The sequence below is a fragment of the Mobula hypostoma genome, chromosome 8 (genome assembly GCF_963921235.1).
Source record: "Mobula hypostoma chromosome 8, sMobHyp1.1, whole genome shotgun sequence".
Classification (NCBI taxonomy): domain Eukaryota; kingdom Metazoa; phylum Chordata; class Chondrichthyes; order Myliobatiformes; family Myliobatidae; genus Mobula; species Mobula hypostoma.
Genome location: NC_086104.1, coordinates 1670461 through 1689282, shown reverse-complemented (window position 1 = coordinate 1689282; position 18822 = coordinate 1670461). Strand labels below are relative to the sequence as shown.

Below are 18822 nucleotides of genomic sequence, written 5' to 3'. Positions count from 1 at the left end.
CTGTAAGTATGTAAGGTCATGGGTGACCTCTTCTAGAGGAGGGTCATGAGAATGACCCTGGGAATGAAAGGGTTAACACATGCTCAGGGCCTGTACTTGCTGGAATTTAGATAAATGAGGGGGGGATCTCATTGAAACCTACTGAACATTGAAAGGCCTAAAAAACGTGGATGTGGACAGGATGCTTCCTATTGTGGGTAAGTCTAGGACCAGAGGACGTAGCCTCAGGAGAGAGTGACATCCATTTTGAACAGAGATGGGAAGACTTTCTTTACCGAAAGGGTGGTAAATCTGTGAGACTCATTGCCACAGACAGTTGTAGACGCCAAGTCATTGAGTTTATTTAAAGCGGAGGTTGATCGGTTGTTGATTACTCAGGGCGTCAAAGATTACGACGAGAAGGCAGCTGTAGGGGGTTGAGTGGGATCTGGAATCAGCCATGATGGGTGAATGGCCTAACTCTGCTCCTATATCTTATGGTCTAACAGAATTGAGAGGGTTAATAAATCAGCCATGATGGAATTATAGAGTAGACGCGATGAGCTGAATCTAATTCTGCACCTAAGTCTTATGGTCTGATAATCCTGGGTACTAATCTTCAAGCTCAGGGAGATCTTGTGTGCTTCAGTGAAATCACCTCTTACCACCAGTTCAACTGGTTAATCTGTCCCAAAAGCAGGAGAATACCATTTGGCACTTGTACCTACTTCTGGACTGATAATTTAACTCAACACCACTTTCCAAATACTCTCTGAGGCTCTATCCAGTAAGAGGGAACCAGTGGATGCGGTGTACTTGGTAGGCTATCAATGAGGGCTCAAGCAGGGTACAGTGTCAAAGGTCTGGGTAATGTAACCTACGGTTTGAGAGTTAGATATCGGACTGAGTATGAATAAACGGACCATTCCAAGATGGACCATTCCATTCCAATGACATGGGTAGGAAAAGGGAAGAGGTCCTGAAAAAAGACTACAGGGACTTAGGAAGGAAGTTGAGAAACAGGACCACAAAGATAGTAATCTCGGGATTACTGCCAGTGCCACGCAACAGTGAGAATAGGAATGGAATGAGGTGGAGATTAAATGTGTGGCTAAGGGATTGGAGCAGGGGGGCAGTGATTCAGATTTCTGGATCATTGGGACCTCTTTTGGGACAGGTGTGACCTGTACAAAAAGGATGGGTTGCACTTGAATCCCAGGGGCACTGATATCCTGGTGGGGAGGTTTGCTAAGGCTACTGGGGAGAGTTTAAATTAGAATAGTTGGGGGGTGGGAACCAAACTGAAGAGACGGAGGAACAGGAGGTTGGCTCACAAATAGTGTTTGCCACATTTGCCTTCATTAATCAAAGTATTGAGTACAGGAATGGAGATGTTATAGTGAAGTTATGTAAGACATTGGTGGGGCCTAATTTGGACTATTGTGAGCAGTTCCGGTCACCTACCTACAGGAAAGATGTAAATAAGATTGAAAGAGTGCGGGGAAAATTTACGAGGATGTTGCCAGAATGGACGGACCTGAGTTACAGGGAAAGGTTGAACAGGTTAGAACTTTATTCCCTGGAGTGTAGGAGAACGAGGGGAGATTTGATAGAGGTCTACAGAATTATGAGGGGTATAGATAGGGCAAATGCAAGCAGGCTTTTTCCCCTGAGGTTGGGTAAGACTAGAACTAGAGGTCATGGGTTAAAGGTGAAATATTTAAAGGGAACATGGGGGGAGCTTCTTCACCCAGAAGGTGACGAGAGTGTGGAACGAGTGGTCAGCAGAAGTGGTGCATAGGAGCTCGATTTCAACATTTAAGGGCAGTTTGGATAGTTACATGGATGGGACGGGGGTATGGAGGGTGATGGTCCGGGTGCAGGTCAATAGGACCAGGTACATTGATAGTTTTGTGTGGACTAGATGGGCCGAAGGGCCTGTTTCTCTGTTGTAGTGTAGTGTTCTATAACTGAATGGAACTTGAGGAGCAGTTTTCAACACAGAAGGTGGTGGGGATATGGAACGAGCCTCCAGAGGAGGTGGTTTCTGTGGGTACCATTACACCATTTGAAAGGTGGCTAGCCAAGCTTTTCCTATAGAGGTTGGTGGGGATATGGAACGAGCCTCCAGGGGAGGCTCCAAGTATCCAAGTTCCTGGGTGTCAAGATCTCTGAGGATCTAATCTGGTCCCAACATATCGATGCAGTTATAAAGAAGGCAAAACAGCTGCTATACTTCATTAGGAATTTAAGGAGATTTGGTATTTCAACAAAAACACTCAAAAACTTCTATAGATGTACCGTGGAGAGCATTCTGACAGGCTGCGTCACTGTCATAATGGGGGGACCAAAAGAAGCTGCAGAGGGTTGTAAATTTAGTCAGCTCCATCTTGGGTACTAGCCTACAAAGTACCCAGGACATCTTCAGGGAGCGGTGTCTCAGAAAGACAGTGTCCATTATTAAGGACCTCCAACACCCAGGGCATGCCCTTTTCTCACTGTCACCATCAGGTAGGAGGTACAGAAGCCTGAAGGCACACACTCAGTGATTCAGGTACAGCTTCTTCCCCTCTGCCATCCGATTCCCAAATGGACATTGAATCTTTGGACACTACCTCACTTTTTTTAATATATTTCTGTTCTTGCATGATTTTTAACCTATTCAATATATGTATACTTTAATTGATTTATTTATTAATTTTTATTATTATTTTATTTTGTTTTTTTCTTCTAGATTATGCATTGCATTGAACCAACCTTTCTCGGGTCACATTTGTTGGGACATGGACAGAACAGTTACTCTGTGGGAGAGTCTCGGACTTGCCACAGGTCACATTTGTTGGGACATGGACAGAACAGTTACTCTGTGGGAGAGTCTCGGACTTGCCACGGTTCACATTTGTTGGGATGTGGATAGACAGTTACTCTGTGGGAGAGTCTCGGACTTGCCACGGTTCACACTTGTTGGGATGTGGATAGACAGTTACTCTGTGGGAGAGTCTCGGACTTGCCACAGGTCACAGTTGTTGGGACATGGACAGAACAGTTACTCTGTGGGAGAGTCTCGGACTTGCCACAGGTCACATTTGGAAGAAGTACTCACCTCCGGCTGACTGCAGATGCTGTTTGCCCACATGCTAGAGTTTGTCCACTTGGTCACATTGTACCCAATTTCTTCAAACGGGTTCAAATTTGGGCACCAAATCTTCAAGCAAGATCAAAAAATGAACTATCAGCATATGATGGAGGTGGATGTCAGTTGCTGGCTCATTATACAGTAAACATTCTACATCAGATCATCTTGCACTGGCCCGTCCTCTCCCCACACCCCAAATCCCCACGTTCTCAGATTAATTACTTACCCTGCTTCCATGGGTACATCCTGTAGCCATCCCAAACTCATCCCAATACCTCACCTTCTCACCACAAAACGTTTCACGACATATTACCCACTGACTCATGTTCTCAGCGTGATTTATTTATTTGCAGAGATAGTTTGTCGTACTTTAGTTGCTTTTTCAAATCTCTGTGTGTAGTTTATCGTTGACTTCTTTGTTGCATGCAAGAAAATGAATCTCAGGGTCGTAGTAACATGGTCACTGAAATCGAGTACAATGTTCTCCTCAGTGGTTGGATCTTCAGGTGGCTGTAGGGCCCAACCTGTGATCCACATATTCTGGTGCAATTTGGGCAAGAACTTTAAGAGTAGTATACAGAGACATAGGACTTGAATAATAAATGGCCTTTGAGCATTTACCAGTGATCATAATCGTGGTTCTAGAAGTTTTAAAGGGCTGCAGGTGGAAGAATCGGTTAGGACAAGCCAGTGAAGCTATGGACTGGAGGAGTGATGCTGTGAGCTCAGAACGGAAGACTTGGAAATGGACACAGTGTGGGGAGTGTGCACGTGATGGACCCCAGTTTAACCAAGCCTCGTCTCCCTGCTCCTGGGAACTGAAGGGAGACAGCTAGAGAGAGTAGGTGAAGATAAGGCAAAGGCATATGTGATAAGAACATAGAACTATACAGACCTTTCAGCCCACAATGTTGTACTGACCCTTTAACCTAGTCTAAGGTCAATCTAACCTGTTCATCCACATTTCCTCCAGAATGATCTTGGACTGTCTCTCCATAGATCCCTGAAGTTCACAGGAAAGATAGGTAAGGAAAACATACAGGATATCTTCCTTTAACAGCAGCAGTGAGACAAGGCCTGTATAAACTGATCTCCATCTGACTGGGTACCCACCTTCTCTGGCCTCTCCCTCCAGTCTTCAGTGAGCATAAGACCAAAAGACACGGGAGCAGAATTAGGCCACTTGGCCCATACAGTCTTCTCCGCCATTCAATCATTGCTGATCCTTTTATTTCCTCCTCAGCCCCACTCCCCAGCCTTCTCCCCGTGACCTTTGATGCTATGTCCAATCAAGAACCTATCAATCTCTGCCTTAGATACACCCAATGATGGCCTCCACAGCTGCCTGTGGTAACAAATTCTGCAAATTCACCACCCTCTGGTAAAAGAAATCTCTCCGCATCTCTGTTTTAAAGATTCAAAGATTCAAAGATTCAAAAAACTTTATTGTCATTCTAACCGTACGTCAGCTCTGCAGGGCAGAATGAGACAGCGTTTCCCAGGAGCAGTGCAATCATAACATAACAAACACAACACTAAATAATAAACATAACAATAACTAGTAAAACACAACAGCCACATGTCAGTTAAAATCAGTTATAAGTGTCCAGTGCAAGTTAAAAGTGTCCAAAGCAGAGTCAGGTGGAGCAGCTATTTAGCAGTCTGACTGCCTATGGGAGGAAGCTGTTTAGTAGCCTTGTGGTTTTAGTTTTCATGCTTCTCTAAATGGACACCCCTCTATCCTGAGGCTGTGCCCTCTTGTCCTAGACTCCCCTACCATGGGAAATTTCCTTTCCACATCAACTCTGTCCAGGCCTTTCAACATTCAAAAGATTTCAATGAGCTCCCCCCAGTCCTTCTAAATTTCATGGAGCACAGGCCCAGAGCCATCAAACGTTCTTCATAAGATAATCCTTTCATTCCTGGAATCATCCTTGTGAACCTCCTCTGAACCTTATCCAATGCCAGCACATCTTTTCTTAGATAATGAGCCCAAAACTGTTCACAATATTTAAGGTGAGTCCTCACCAATGCCTTCTAAAGCCTCAGCATCACATCTCTGCTCTTATATCCTGGATCCTTTGAAATGAATACTAATAATGCATTTGCATTCCTCACCACAGACTCAACCTGCAAGTTAACCTTTAGGGTGTTCTGCACAAGGACTCCCAAGTCCCTTTGTATCTCAGATTCCTGGATTTTCTCCCCATTTAGAAAATAGTTTGCACATTCATTTCTTCTACCAAATTGTATGACCATGCATTTTCCAGCATTGCTATAACCGGTACACCAGTCGTGAGTTGGAGAGCTCCAAGAGAGGAGATGGCACAAAGGTCCAGGAGCGAAGTTTAAAAGGGGAAAGCTTGACAGGAACTCGGCTATAACCGGCGCACCAGTCGTCTGTTGAAGAGCAGAGAAGTTTCAGGCATAAAAGGAAGACACTGCCGAGCGGAGCGGTCATCGATGGAGCGGTCTGAGTCAGAGTGGTAGGGCTTTGGCTCATTTGGGCTTTAGCAAGGTAGATGGGTAGGTGGACATCATTTTTTTCTCCCTTGCGTTTTTTTCGGAGGAACAGAGAGCATGTCTGTAAGGTTAGTACTTTGCTCTGGGTGTCAGATGTGGGAATCCTGGGATTCTTCCAGTCTCCCAGATGGCCACATCTGCCCCAGGTGCACCGAGATGCAGCTCCTGAGGGACCGTGTTAGGGATCTGGAGCTGCTGCTTCATGACCTACAGCTTATTAGGGAAAGTGAGCAGGAGGTAGATAGGAGATAGGAGCTACCAGGAGTTAGTCACCCCGGGGCTGCAGGAGTTAGACAGTCAGGGAAGGGAAGGCCATCCCTGTGGCCATCCCCCTCAGTAATCGTTATCTCATTTTGGATGCTGTTGAGGGGGGTGACCTGACAGAGGATGACCACGGCGATCGGGTCTCTGGCACTGAGCCTGGTTCCGTGGTGCAGAAGGGAAAGAGGAAGATGAGGAATGTGGTAGTCATAGGGGATTCCACAGTGACAGGAACAGACAGGAGGTTCTGTCAGCCTGATAGAGATCCCGCATGGTGTGTTGCCTCCCAGGTGCCAGGGTACGGGATGTCTCTGATCGGGTGCAGAGCATTCTGAAGGGAGAGGGTGAACAGCCAGAAGTCTTGGTACACATTGGTACCAATGACATAGGTAGAAAAGGGAGGAGGTCCTGAAGAGAGAATTCAGGGAGTTAGGTAGGAAGCTGATAAGCAGGACCTCCAGGATAGTAATCTCAGGATTGCTGCCTGTGCCACGTGCTAATGAGCGCAAGAATAGCATGATCAGGCATATTAATGTGTGGCTGAGAGACTGGTGTAGGGGACGGGACTTCAGGTTCCTGAATCATTGGGGCCTTTTCTGGGGGCGGTACCACCTGTACAAAAAGGACGGGTTACACCTGAACCCAAAGGGGTCTAATATCCCAGCAGGCACATTTAATAGAGCAGTTAGGGAGGGTTTAAACTAATTTGGCAGGGGGATGAAAGCTTGAGAGATAGGGCTGAGGAAGATGAAACAGAAATAGATCAAAGATAGCGTCCAACAGAAAAGATAGAAAGAACAGGCAGGAGATGAGGCTTAATCACAGCCAGTGGCATGAGTTACAGGGCAATAGAGGCATGGTGCAGTTAAAACAGAAAGCAACAAGCAGAGTCATTAACGATGATCTTTCAAGGATCAATAGGTTCTAGCGTTGTACCCGATGACTGGAAAATTGCAAATGTTACTCTGCTGTTTAAGAAGGGTGGGAGGCAGTAGAAAGGAAACTATAGACCTGTTAGCCTGACATCAGTGGTTGGGAAGTTGATGGAATCGATTGTTAGGGATGAGATTACGGAGTACCTGGAGGCCCATGACAAGATAGGCCAAAGCCAGCATGGTTTCCTGAAAGGAAAATCCTGCCCGACAAACCTCCTGCAATTTTTTGAGGAATTTACAAGCAGGGTAGATAAAGGAGATGAAGTAGACATGGTGTACTTGGATTTTCAGAAGGCCTTTGACAAGGTGATGTACATCAGGCTGCTTAGCAAGATAATAAGCATCCGTTAGTCTCATGAGACCATGGATTTGCGTTTTGGAAGGTTTCCAGGGCACAGGCCTGGGCAAGGTTGTATGAAAGACTGGCAGTTGCCCATGCTGCAAGTCTCCCCTCTCCACGCCACCGATGTTGTCCAAAGGAAGGGCACTGGGGCCGATACAACTTGGCACCAGTGTCGTTGCAGAGCAATGTGTGGTTAAGTGCCTTGCTCAAGGACACACACCCTGTCTCAGCCAAGGCTTGAACTAGCGACCTTCAGATCGCTAGACAAATGCCTTAACCACTTGGCCACATGCCAACACAAGATAAGAGCCCATGAAATTATAGGAAGTCACTAGCATGGGTGGAGCATTGGCTGGTCAGCAGAAAAAAGAGAGTGGGAATAAATAGATCTTATTCTGGCTGGCTGCCAGTTACCAGTGGAGTTCCACGGGGCTCGGTGTTGGGACTGCTGCTTTTTATGATGTATGTCAATGATTTGAACTATGGGATTAATGGATTTGTCACTAAATTTACCATGATATAAAAATAGGTGGAGGCACGGGTAATGTTGAGGAAACAGAGAGCCTGCAGAGAGATTTAGATACTTTAGGGGAATGGGCAAAGAAGTGGCGAATGAAATACAATGTTGGAAAGTATATGGTCATGCACTTTGGTGGAAGAAATAAACGGGCAGACTATTATTTAGAAGGGGAGAGAATTCAAAATGCAGAGATGCAAAGGGACTTGCAAAGGTTAACCTCCAGATTGAGTTGTTGGTGAAGAAGGCAAGTCCAACGTTGGCATTCATTTCTTGAGGTAGAGAATATAAGAGCAGGGATGTGATGTTGAGACTCTATAACGCACTCGTGAGACCAAACTAGGAGCATTATGTGCAGTTTTGGGCTCCTTATTTTGGAAAGGATATACTGACATTGGACAGGGTTCAGAGAAGATTCACAAGAATGATTCCAGGAATGAAAGGGTTACCGTATGAAGAATGTCTGGCAGCTCTTGGGGGATCTCATAGAAGCATTCCGAATATTAAAAGGCCTGAACAGATTAGATATGACAAGGTCATTTCCCATGGTAGGGGATTCTAGGACAAGAGGGCATTACTTCAGGATTGAAGGACATCCATTTAGAAGCGAGATGCAGAGAAATTACTTTAGTCAGAGGGTGGTAAATCTGTGGAATTTGGTGCTACGAGTGGCTGTGGAGGCCAAGTCATTGGGTACATGTAAGGCAGAGATGGATAGGTTCTTGATTAGCCAGGGCATCAAAGGGTATGGGGAGAAGGCAGGGGAGTGGGGATGACTGGAAGAATTGGATCAGCCTATGATTGAATGGCGGGGCAGATTTGATGGGTCAAATGGCCTACTTCTGCTCCTATATCTTATGGTCTTTTGTTGTGACACTACTCAGCCAGATTTTCAATCTGCCTCCTGTACGCTGATTCATCACCACCATTGATATGGCCACAACAATGGTGTCATCAGCAATCTTGAATATGGTGAGGGTGCTTTACTTCAGCCTCACAGTCACAGGTTGTTTATCTGTTGTGTGTTTTGTGCTCATCAGATCTGGAGTACAATTATTTTGTTCTCCATGTGTACAGGAAATTACTTGAAACAATCTTGAATCTCAAATCATTCCCTTCATGACCTACTAGTTTTACTATTCTTTGCAAGTTTCTTCCACATGCACTCAATCTAGATTTAATTTCAAATGATTCATCTCCACCATGAAAATAGAACATTGTGTACATTCTCCCAGTCATATTGACCATTGCACTGAAGTCATAAAGGGTTATACCTCATCCCTGCTGATCAAGTTGCCTTATCATGCTTGTCCCATTCACCAGCATTTGGCCCATAACCTTCTAACCTTTCCTCCTCATGTCCGATTGTCTCTTAAGTGTCATAATTGCACCCACTTTTACCACTTCCTTTAGCAGCTTGTTCCACATGCTCACCACCCTCTGTGTGAAAAAGTTGCCTCTCAGGTTCCCTTTAAATCTTGCTCCTCTCCCTGAAAGCTCCAGTTTTAGACTCCTTCCCCAGGAAAGAAAACTGTGAGCATAGGATGTAGGAGGAGAAAGAGACAGGGTGCTGAGTAGTTCGGGAGGACAGGGAAAGAGGGACAGAAAGAAACACACACATAAAATGCTGGAGGAACTCAGCAGCTCAGGCAGCATCTGTGGAAATAAACAGTCGACCTTTCAGGCTGAGTCTCTTCATCAGTACTGATTACCTGATGAAGGTCATGGCCTGAACCATAAGACCATAAGATATACGAGCCCCACACATAAAAGTTGCTGGTGAACGCAGCAGGAGCTCCGCCATTCAACCATGGGCCGATCCAATTCTTCCAGTCATCCCCACTCCCCTGGCTTTACCCCATACCATTTGAAGCCCTGGCTAATCAAGACCCTATCTAACTCTGCCTTAAATACACCCAAAGACTTAGCCCCCGCAGCCGCTCGTGGCAACAATTTCCACAGATTTACCACCCTCTGACTAATGTAACTTCTCCATATCTCTGTTCTAAATACACGTCCTTCAATACTGAAGTCGTGCCTTCTTGTCCTAGGATCCCCTACCATGAGAAATAACTTTGCTATGTCTAATCTGTTCAGGCCTTTTAGGATTTGGAATGTTTCTATGAGATCCCCCCTCATTCTCCTGAACTCCAGGGAATACAGCCCAAGAGCTGCCAGGCGTTCCTCATATGGTAACCCTTTCATTCCTGGAATCATTCTCGTGAACCTTCTCTGAACCCTCTCCAATGTCAGTATATCCTTTCTGAAATAAGGAGCCCAAAACTGCACACAATACTGCAAGTGTGGTCTCACGAGTGCCTTATAGCAGCGGTCCCCAACCACCGGGCCGCTAGGAAACGATATGATTTGGCAATATGAGTCAGCTGCACCTTTCCTCATTCCCTGTCACAGCCTCAGTTGAGCTTGAACGTACGCGAGGTCATTACGCACGCGTCATCCATGTCAGAGCGGGAAGAAGATCAACTCCCCAAGCTTGCAAATGACGACAGGCTGAAAAGTTATGTTTGACATAATGTCGACTGTACTTCTTCCTAGAGATGCTGCCTGGCCTGCTGCGTTCACCAGCAACTTTTATGTGTGTTGTTTGACATAACATCTCTGCTGGTATTCTGGTTCAAAGTCAAGGCTAAATATCCTGAGATAGTCAGGAAAGCACTGAAAACGTTGCTTCCATTTCCAACATATCTCTGCAATGAATGCAATGAAAACTAAATTGTGTAATAGACTGGATATAAGGAACCCATTCGAGTATCGCTGTCTCCCATCACCCCTCGATGGCACCGTCTTGTTGCAGGGAAACAAGCTCAGGGCTCCCACTGATTCAGAGATATTGGTGTGTTGCAATGATTTTATATGTTCATACGGGGAAAATATGTGCTGTGTGTTTAATATCCAAACGTTACTTAAAATGTTATGATGCTATTGACTATAAGTGACTTATCACTATATTCATGCGAGGAAAATATGCGCTGTGTGTTTAATATTAAATTCGTTAGATAAACCCTTTTAGAAACGAAATTGAGCATATTAGCCACTTATCACCTATATTCTGGTCGTGATTAACACCTCCCCGAACAGAATCACCAAAAACGATTTGTTGAAAAAATCAGCACGTACACGCATGTGCACATAGGTGCCTGTGCAAGGCTTCATGGTCATTGTAGTCTTTCTTTGGGTAAACACAACGTATCTGACTGCTACTCTTGTCCGTTGGCAACCCTAACCCCCCCCCCACCCCCCCGGTCGGCTGGTCCGCAAGAATATTGTAAATAATAAACCGGTCCGCAGTGCCAAAAAGGTTGGGGACCCCTGCATTATAGAGCCTCAACATCACATCCCTGCTCTTATATTCTATACTCCTAGAAATGAATGCAACATTGCATTCACCTTCTTCACAACCGACTCAACCTGGAGGTTAACCTTCGGGGTATCCTGCACAAAGACTCCCAACACACAGCTCGAACCACATCATCAAGTTCGCCGATGACACGACAGTGGTGGGTCTCATCAGCAAGAACGATGAGTCAGCATACAGAGAGGAGGTGCAGCGGCTAACGGACTGGTGCAGAGCCAACGACCTGTCTCTGAATGTGAACAAAACAAAAGAGATGGTTGTTGACTTCAGGAGGACACGGAGCGACCACTCTCTGCTGAACATCAACGACTCCTCCGTAGAGATCGTTAAGAGCACCAAATTTCTTGGTGTTCACCTGGCGGAGAATCTCACCTGGTCTCTCAACACCAGCTCCATAGCAAAGAAAGCCCAGCAGCGTCTCTACTTTCTGCGAAGGCTGAGAAAAGTCCATCTCCCACCCCACCGCCCATCCTCACCACATTCTACAGAGGTTGTATTGAGAGCATCCCAAGCAGCTGCATCACTGCCTGGTTCGGGAATTGCACCATCTCGGATCGCAAGACCCTGCAGCGGATAGTGAGGTCAGCTGAGAAGATCATTGAGGTCTCTCTTCCTGCCATTACAGACATTTACACCACACACTGCATCGGTAAAACAAACAGCATTATGAAGGACCTTATGCACCCCTCATACAAACTCTTCTCCTTCCTGCCATCTGGCAAAAGGCACCGAAGCATTCTGGCTCTCACGACCAGACTATGTAACAGTTTCTTCCCCCAAGCCATCGGACTCCTCAATACCCAGAGCCTGGACTGACACCAACCTACTGCCCTCTACTGTGCCTATTGTCTTGTTTATTATTTATTGTAATGCCTGCACTGTTTTGTGCACTTTATGCAGTCCTGGGTAGGTCTGTAGTCTAGTGTAGTTTTATGTTGTTTTACGTAGTTCAGTGTAGTTTTTGTATTGTTTCATGTAGCACCATGGTCCTGAAAAACATTGTCTTGTTTTTACTGTGTACTGTACCAGCAGTTATGGTCAAAATGACAATAAAACATGACTTGACTTGACTTGACCTGAGTTGAAGTCCCTTTGCATCTCTGCATGTAAGTGCATGACCATACACTTTCCAACATTGTATTTTATTTGTCACTTCTTTGCCCATTCCCCTAAACTATCTAAGTCTCTCTGCAGGCTCTCTGTTTCCCCAACACTACCTGCTCCTCCACCTATCTTTGTATCATTGACTTGTACCACCTATCGTTGACTGTTTACTCTCCTCCACAGATGCTGCCTGATCTGCTGAGCTCCTCCAGCATTGTGTGTGTGTTACTCTCAATTTCCATCAACTGCAGAATCTCTCTGCTTAAGTTCTGGGGCGATGGTCTAAATCTGTCCAATGCCAATGCTCTTGAACCCTTGAGGGGACAATCCTACGAGAAGTTGTGGCTACAGCCCAGTCCAACACAGGTAACGCCCTCCCCACCACTCGGTACACCTGTAAGGAACAGTGTTGCAGAAAGCAGCGTCCATCACCATGGGCCCCCACCACCCAGGTCATGCTCCCCTGTCATCGATGCCATTGGGAAGGTGGTACAGGAGCCTCAGGGCTCACAGCAGCAGGTTCGGGAACAGTTATTACCCCTCAACCATCAGGATCTTGAACAAAATGGGATAACTTCACTCACCCCATCACTGAATTGTTCCCACAACACATGGACTCATTTTCAAGGATCCTTCATCTCATGTTCTCAAAATTTATGGCTGATTTATCTGTTATTATTTTTTTGGGTTTTTTTTTGGTATTTGGACTGTTTGTGTCTTTTGTACATTGATTTGTTTGTCTGTCTCGTTGTGTACAGTTTTTCTTTGTATTTAATGTGATTGCTCGCAAGAAAATGGCTCTCAGGGTTCTACATAGTGACACATGTGTACTTTGATAATAAATTTACTTTGAAGTGCCAGGTTGAGTTTTCCACTCACCATGTCGTAAATGGATGAGATGAAATTAATCGAGATGGAGAAGACCATGATGGTGGTCCGGACACTGTATGTCTCCTGTATCCAACAGCACATTTCGTGCATGGCCTTCGGGAGACAGGCAAACCCCTCGGCCATGGTGCAGCACAGAAGACAGCAGAGGACGAGCACGGTGCAGATGAAGTGGCCGAGCCTCATCTCTTCCCTGTGCAGACAAGGGCAGTAAGTTGTGAGGGAAAAACCTGTTGAATGCTGAATGGCCTGGATAGACTGGATGTGGAGAGGATGTTTCCTATTGTGGGTGAGTCTAGAACCAACGGGTACAGCCTCAGAATAGGAGGAGGTCCGTCTAGAACAGAGCTGAAGAGGAATTTCTTTAGCCATTGGATGGTAACTTTGTGGAATTCATTGCCATAGACGGTTGTGAAGGCCAAGTTTAAAGCAGAGATGATAGTTTCTTGATTAGTCAGGGTGTCAAAGGTTATGGGGGAAGGCAGGAGAATGGGGTTGAGAGGGATAATAAATCAGCCATGATGGAATGGTGGAGCAGATTTGGTGGGCTGAATGGCCTAATTCTGCTCCTTTGCCTTGTGGTCTAAATCTTGTCATGAATTGAGACACTGTAAAAGGTAATGGTGGGTGTTGTTGGTCCGATTGTGAAACGTCCAAAGGAATGAGTTGTTTCACTTTTGGAGAGCAGGTAGGGCAGGGGTGAAAGAGGAGAGGGGAACTGAGTGGAGGGAAGGGGGTAAATGGACAGGCGAAGAGAAAAGGGAAAGGAAGGTTTAGAGGTAGGGAGTGGAGGGAAGAGAAAGGGAAAGGAAGGTTTAGAGGGAGGAAGTGGAGGGACGAGAGAAGAGGGCAGCTATGAAGTGTGTGCAGTTGAAGGGAGGAATAACAGGGAAACAGACCAGGAATCCATCCAGTCCCTTCCTTTAGCCTCCCCGCCCCCCCCCCCACCAATTTCCAGTGCTTTCTCACCTTCCACCACCATCGAACACCGGTCTCTCCTCCCTACCTCCACCCCCCAGGTCTCTTCCTCCTCTCTCACCCATCAGTCCCTCTTCCCTCCCCCACCAATCCTGCCCTCCTCCCTCCCTCCATCAGTCACTCTTCCCTCCTCACATTTCTCCTTCTTCAATCACATCCATCATTTTCCCCCACAAATCCCTTCCTCCTCCCCCTCAATCAGTCCCTCCTCCCTACCTCTCTACTCTACCCGTCCCTTTCTCCCTACCCTCCATTTGTCTCTCCTCCCTCCCACAGGTCCCTCCCTCCCACCATGCCCCATTACGTCTATCCCCCCTCACTGACTCCCTCCCTCATTTGGTCCCTCCTCCCTCCCCAGCTGTCTGTCCTCCCTCTCCCATCAGTCCCTCCTCCCTACTTCTCCACCTCACCAATCCCTCCTCCCTTCCCCAACCATCCCTCCTCCCTACCTGTCCACCCCACCAGTCCCTTCCTCCTCACCCTCCATTAGTTTCTCCAACCTCTCACAGGTCTCTCCCTCCCCACGTGCCCCATCACGTCTCTCTCCCCTCCCTCCCCACCCATCTGTCCCTCCTCCCTACCCCTCCACCTCACCAGTCCCTCCTCCCTCCACCTGTCCTGTCCCTCCCCCTCTTCCACCCTCCCTCGATCAGATTCTCCTCCCCCCCAAGGACTGTCCCTCCCTCATATCTCGCGCTCTTCTCTCCCCCACCAGCACCACCTCTTACATCCTGCCACACCCCTCCTTCTCAAATCATCTCTCCTTCCTCCCTCCTCCAGATTCTTCCATCCCTCATGTCTCATCTCCCACCTTTCTCCCTCCACCATTTCGTTCCACGGGGGTTGTGTTGTGACCGATTCTTATTAAGTTATCTATCAACGGTTTGGATGATGGAAACGATAGGTTTGTGGTCAATTTTGCAAATGATATGAAGACAAATGGGGTTGTAGGTAGTGTTGAGGAAGTAGAGAGGCTACTGAAGGACTTAAACAAATGATGAGTATGGGTGAAGAAGTGGCAGATGGAATACAGTGTTGGCAAGTATATGGTCAGGCACTTTGGTAGAAGAAATAAAAACATAGACTATGTTCTAAATGGAGAGAAAATTCAGAAGTCTGAGGAACAAAGGGACTTGGGAGTCCTCATGCAGGATTCCCCACAGGTTAATCTGCAGGCTGAGAAAGGCAAATGATTTCATCTTGAGAGGGCTGGAATATAAAGGCAAGGATGTAATGCTGAGGATTTATAAGGAACTGATGGGGCCTCACTGGGTGTCTTGTGAGCAGTTTTGGTCCCCTTATCTTGGAAAGGATGAGGGGGAATATTGGAACCCACTGTCTCGCTTTTAATAATACCTTTTATAAGATTTGTACTTTTTAACAAACTCATGTATTTCTCACAGTATGTGGTGGTTCATCCCCACTCAGTGGCAGAAAGGGGTATAGCAGCTACTATCACTTCTCATTTTTCACTGGCAAAGTATTAGCACAGCACCCATGTAATGTCATTGCTTTAATTGTGTAGCCTTTTAGCTAGTTTATTCCTATCTTATTGTAAAAGTGATGGAATTTATTCTGTTGTCTTTGCATTCACCCCTCAGCATCGTTTCTCAACTCTTTATTTAATTTGCTTAATAATTGTATGTTTGTTTGTACTCTAAAATAAACTGAATCTTGGAATTAAGACTACGTGTCATTCCTGAGTCCTGGAAGAATCCTAACTATTAAACAGAAATCTAACAGGGATATTCTTGAAAGCTATCAAATGGTGAAAGACCTTGATAGAATGGATTTGGAGAAGATGTTTCCGCTGGTGGGAGAGTCTAAGATTAGAGGACACAGCCTCAGAATAGAGGGATATCAATTCAGAACGGAGATGAGGAGGAATGTCTTTAGCCGAAGAGTGGCCAGTCTGTGGAATTCATTGCTAGAGGAGCTGTGGAGGCTAAGTTAAGGAAGAAGTTGATAGATTCCTGATCGGTCAGGGCATGAAGGGATACGAGGGTGGGGGGAGGAAGGCAGGAGGGTGAGGCTGAGAGGACAATTGGACCGGCCATGATGAAATGGTAAAGCAGACCTGAAGGGCCAAATGGCCTAATTCTGCTCCTATATCTTATGGTATAATGGACTTTTCTTCTTCCCTCCCCTGCCAGTATGACTTTCCTCTCCTTACCATGCCATCCCTCCCCCACAGCACAGACACACTCCACCACAGTCCTTTGCTTGCTGCCTACTCGTCCCACGGGATGTGCCTCCGTAGGCCCGCGTGCGCCTCTGATACTCACTCGGGCACTGTAAACACCAGCTGTACTGCGATGATGAACAGCATCATGAGGAGGGTACAGGCCACACTGGAGGTGAACACATCGTCCCGGATCTTGCGATACTGTGCGTGGGAGAGAGAGGCCAGTGAATACGCAGGGCAGTGGTGACTCGGGAGCTCTCTGAAAACTTCAGTCCACTTACCGTATGTAATCCACTATCTCACTACCCCTGCCCGCTCCCTTGCTGGAAACTAGCCAGAAAATACAGTGGATTCCAGTTAACTGTGCCATTGGTTAATCAGGGCAGCCACTTATTTGGGACAACTCTTAAAGAGCAAAAACTAACTGAGAAAATAGCTGCGATTCCCTTCATTTATTTGGGACAACACACATAAAAGTTGCTGGTGAACACAGCAGGCCAGGCAGCATCTCTAGGAAGAGGTGCAGTCGACGTTTCAGGCCGTTATGTGTGTTGCTTGAATTTCCAGCATCTGCAGAATTCCTGTTGTTTGCGTATTTATTTGGGACAGGTGAGTTTTGCTGAACAGTTTTTAATAGCATAGACACTTGCACTTGAGCGACCACTGGACACGACACCACGTTTAGAGCAAACAACTTTTAAATAGCATCAATTTCATGAGTTTATATTCAAAATGCAATGGTTTTTGTCACTGATGGTTAACAAGAAATAAACAGTAAGACAATTTTGAACTCCTTTGCTCACTGCAGTTTCAAGCATTCAGGCCAAAGATGCTAGAAATGGTCGGAGGGAAATGAAACTATTTCACTACTTCAACAAGTTAGGAACTACATAAAATTTGAAGGATCAACAATCCTCTTGAATGTTACAATGAAGATGAAGATTTGGATGATGCAGTCATCAACAGCATTGTATGAAGGCAGTCTATTATCTACACTAGGTGTCTGCACTGATTTTGTTCATTTACAGTCGATTAAAAGAATGCAGCAAGGTACACTGGATTATTTCATCCATCAATAATTATTAGGAACTAATACACAGTTTTATAGCACTGTAGTAATATAGGTAGTGTTATAATTTGTTCCGTATTTCATTTACAGTATTGTGCAGAAGTCTTAGGCATAATAATAGTTAGGGTGCTTAAGACTTTTGCACAGTACTGTAGTAATTTTATGTGTTATACTATACTGCTGCCGCAAAAAAAAAACAAATTTCATGACACATGAGTGATGATAAACCTGCTTCTGATATGCGTCTCTATTGCAAACTGAGAGTGGGAAGAGGCAGGAAGAGGGAAATCTTGTTTGGTAAAAGGGAACAAGAGAGGGGAGGGAGTGGGAAGCACCAGAGAGACATTTTGTAATGATCATTAAACCAATTGTTTAGAATCAAATGATTGTGCCTGGTGTCTCAGGGCTGGGTGTGTCTGCTCCCGTGCCACCCCCTGTCCCTGCCACCTGTCCCACACTCCTCCTGCGGGGCTCCACCCGACCATTCCCAGTATCATTTGCTCCCACCAGATTTACAAACTTGTCCTCCGCTCCACGTTGACAAAAACAGTACTGTGTCAAAGTCTTAGGCATGTTCGTTATATATACGTACCTAAGACTTTTGCACAAGAATGTAAATGCAGAATTTGTTACACAGTTTATCTTTGTTATAGCTTTTTAACTACTTTCATGAAACTTTGGCTAATTGTTTCAATTGGACCAGAATGTACTGGGGCGATGTTTCCCAGTTAACTGGAATCCATGGTGCTCAACGATAGAACATAGAACAGTATGGAACAGTTCCAGCTCTTTGGCCCACAATGTTGTGCAGATCTTTTAATCCACTCCAACATCAATCTAACCCTTCCCTCTTACATGAGTCAGGTCACAGATCTTTCGGTGGGTGAGCATCTGGGGAACAGTGACCACCGCTCCCTGGCCTTTAGCATTATCATGGAAAAGGATAGAATCAGAGAGGACAGGAAGATTTTTAATTGGGGAAGGGCAAATTATGAGGCAATGAGGCTAGAACTTGTGGGTATGAATTGGGATGATGTTTTTGCAGGGAAATCTGCTATGGACATGTGGGCAATGTTTAGGGATCTCTTGCAGGATGTCAGGGTCCCGGTGAGGACTTATAATGCTGGCCTTATAATCTTCTAGATCTCTATCATTACCTAGTTTTTTTGAACCTTTCATAAGCTCTTCTTTTCTTATTGACTAATTTTACATCAGCCTTTGTACACCACAGTTCCTGTACCCTACCATCCTTTCCCTATCTCATTGGAATGTACCTATGCAGAACTCCACGAAAATATCCACTGAACATTAGCCATATGTCTTCTGTGCATTTCCCTGAGAACATCTGTTTCCAATTTACGCTTCCAAGTTCTTGCCTGATAGCCTCATATTTCCCCTTACTCCAATAAACGCTTTCAACTTGTCTGTTCCTATCTCTCTCCAATGCTATGGTAAAGGAGATAGAATTGTGATCACTATCCCCAAAATGCTCTCCTACTGAGAGACCTGACACCTGACCAGGTTCATT

The 18822-nt window shown here is 45.7% G+C and overlaps 1 protein-coding gene across 1 annotated transcript in view; it reads right to left on the bottom strand.

The window, feature by feature from the left end:
• LOC134350614 (adenylate cyclase type 8-like) overlaps positions 1-18822 on the bottom strand; it is a 140079-nt gene that overhangs the window by 70063 nt on the left and 51194 nt on the right. The window contains exons 9-11 of the mRNA XM_063056082.1: positions 16326-16426; positions 13054-13255; positions 3083-3184 (exon numbers count right to left, since the gene is read on the bottom strand). Of these exons, the coding sequence (XP_062912152.1) occupies positions 3083-3184; positions 13054-13255; positions 16326-16426 (405 nt within the window). The remainder of the gene's footprint in view (positions 1-3082; positions 3185-13053; positions 13256-16325; positions 16427-18822) is intronic.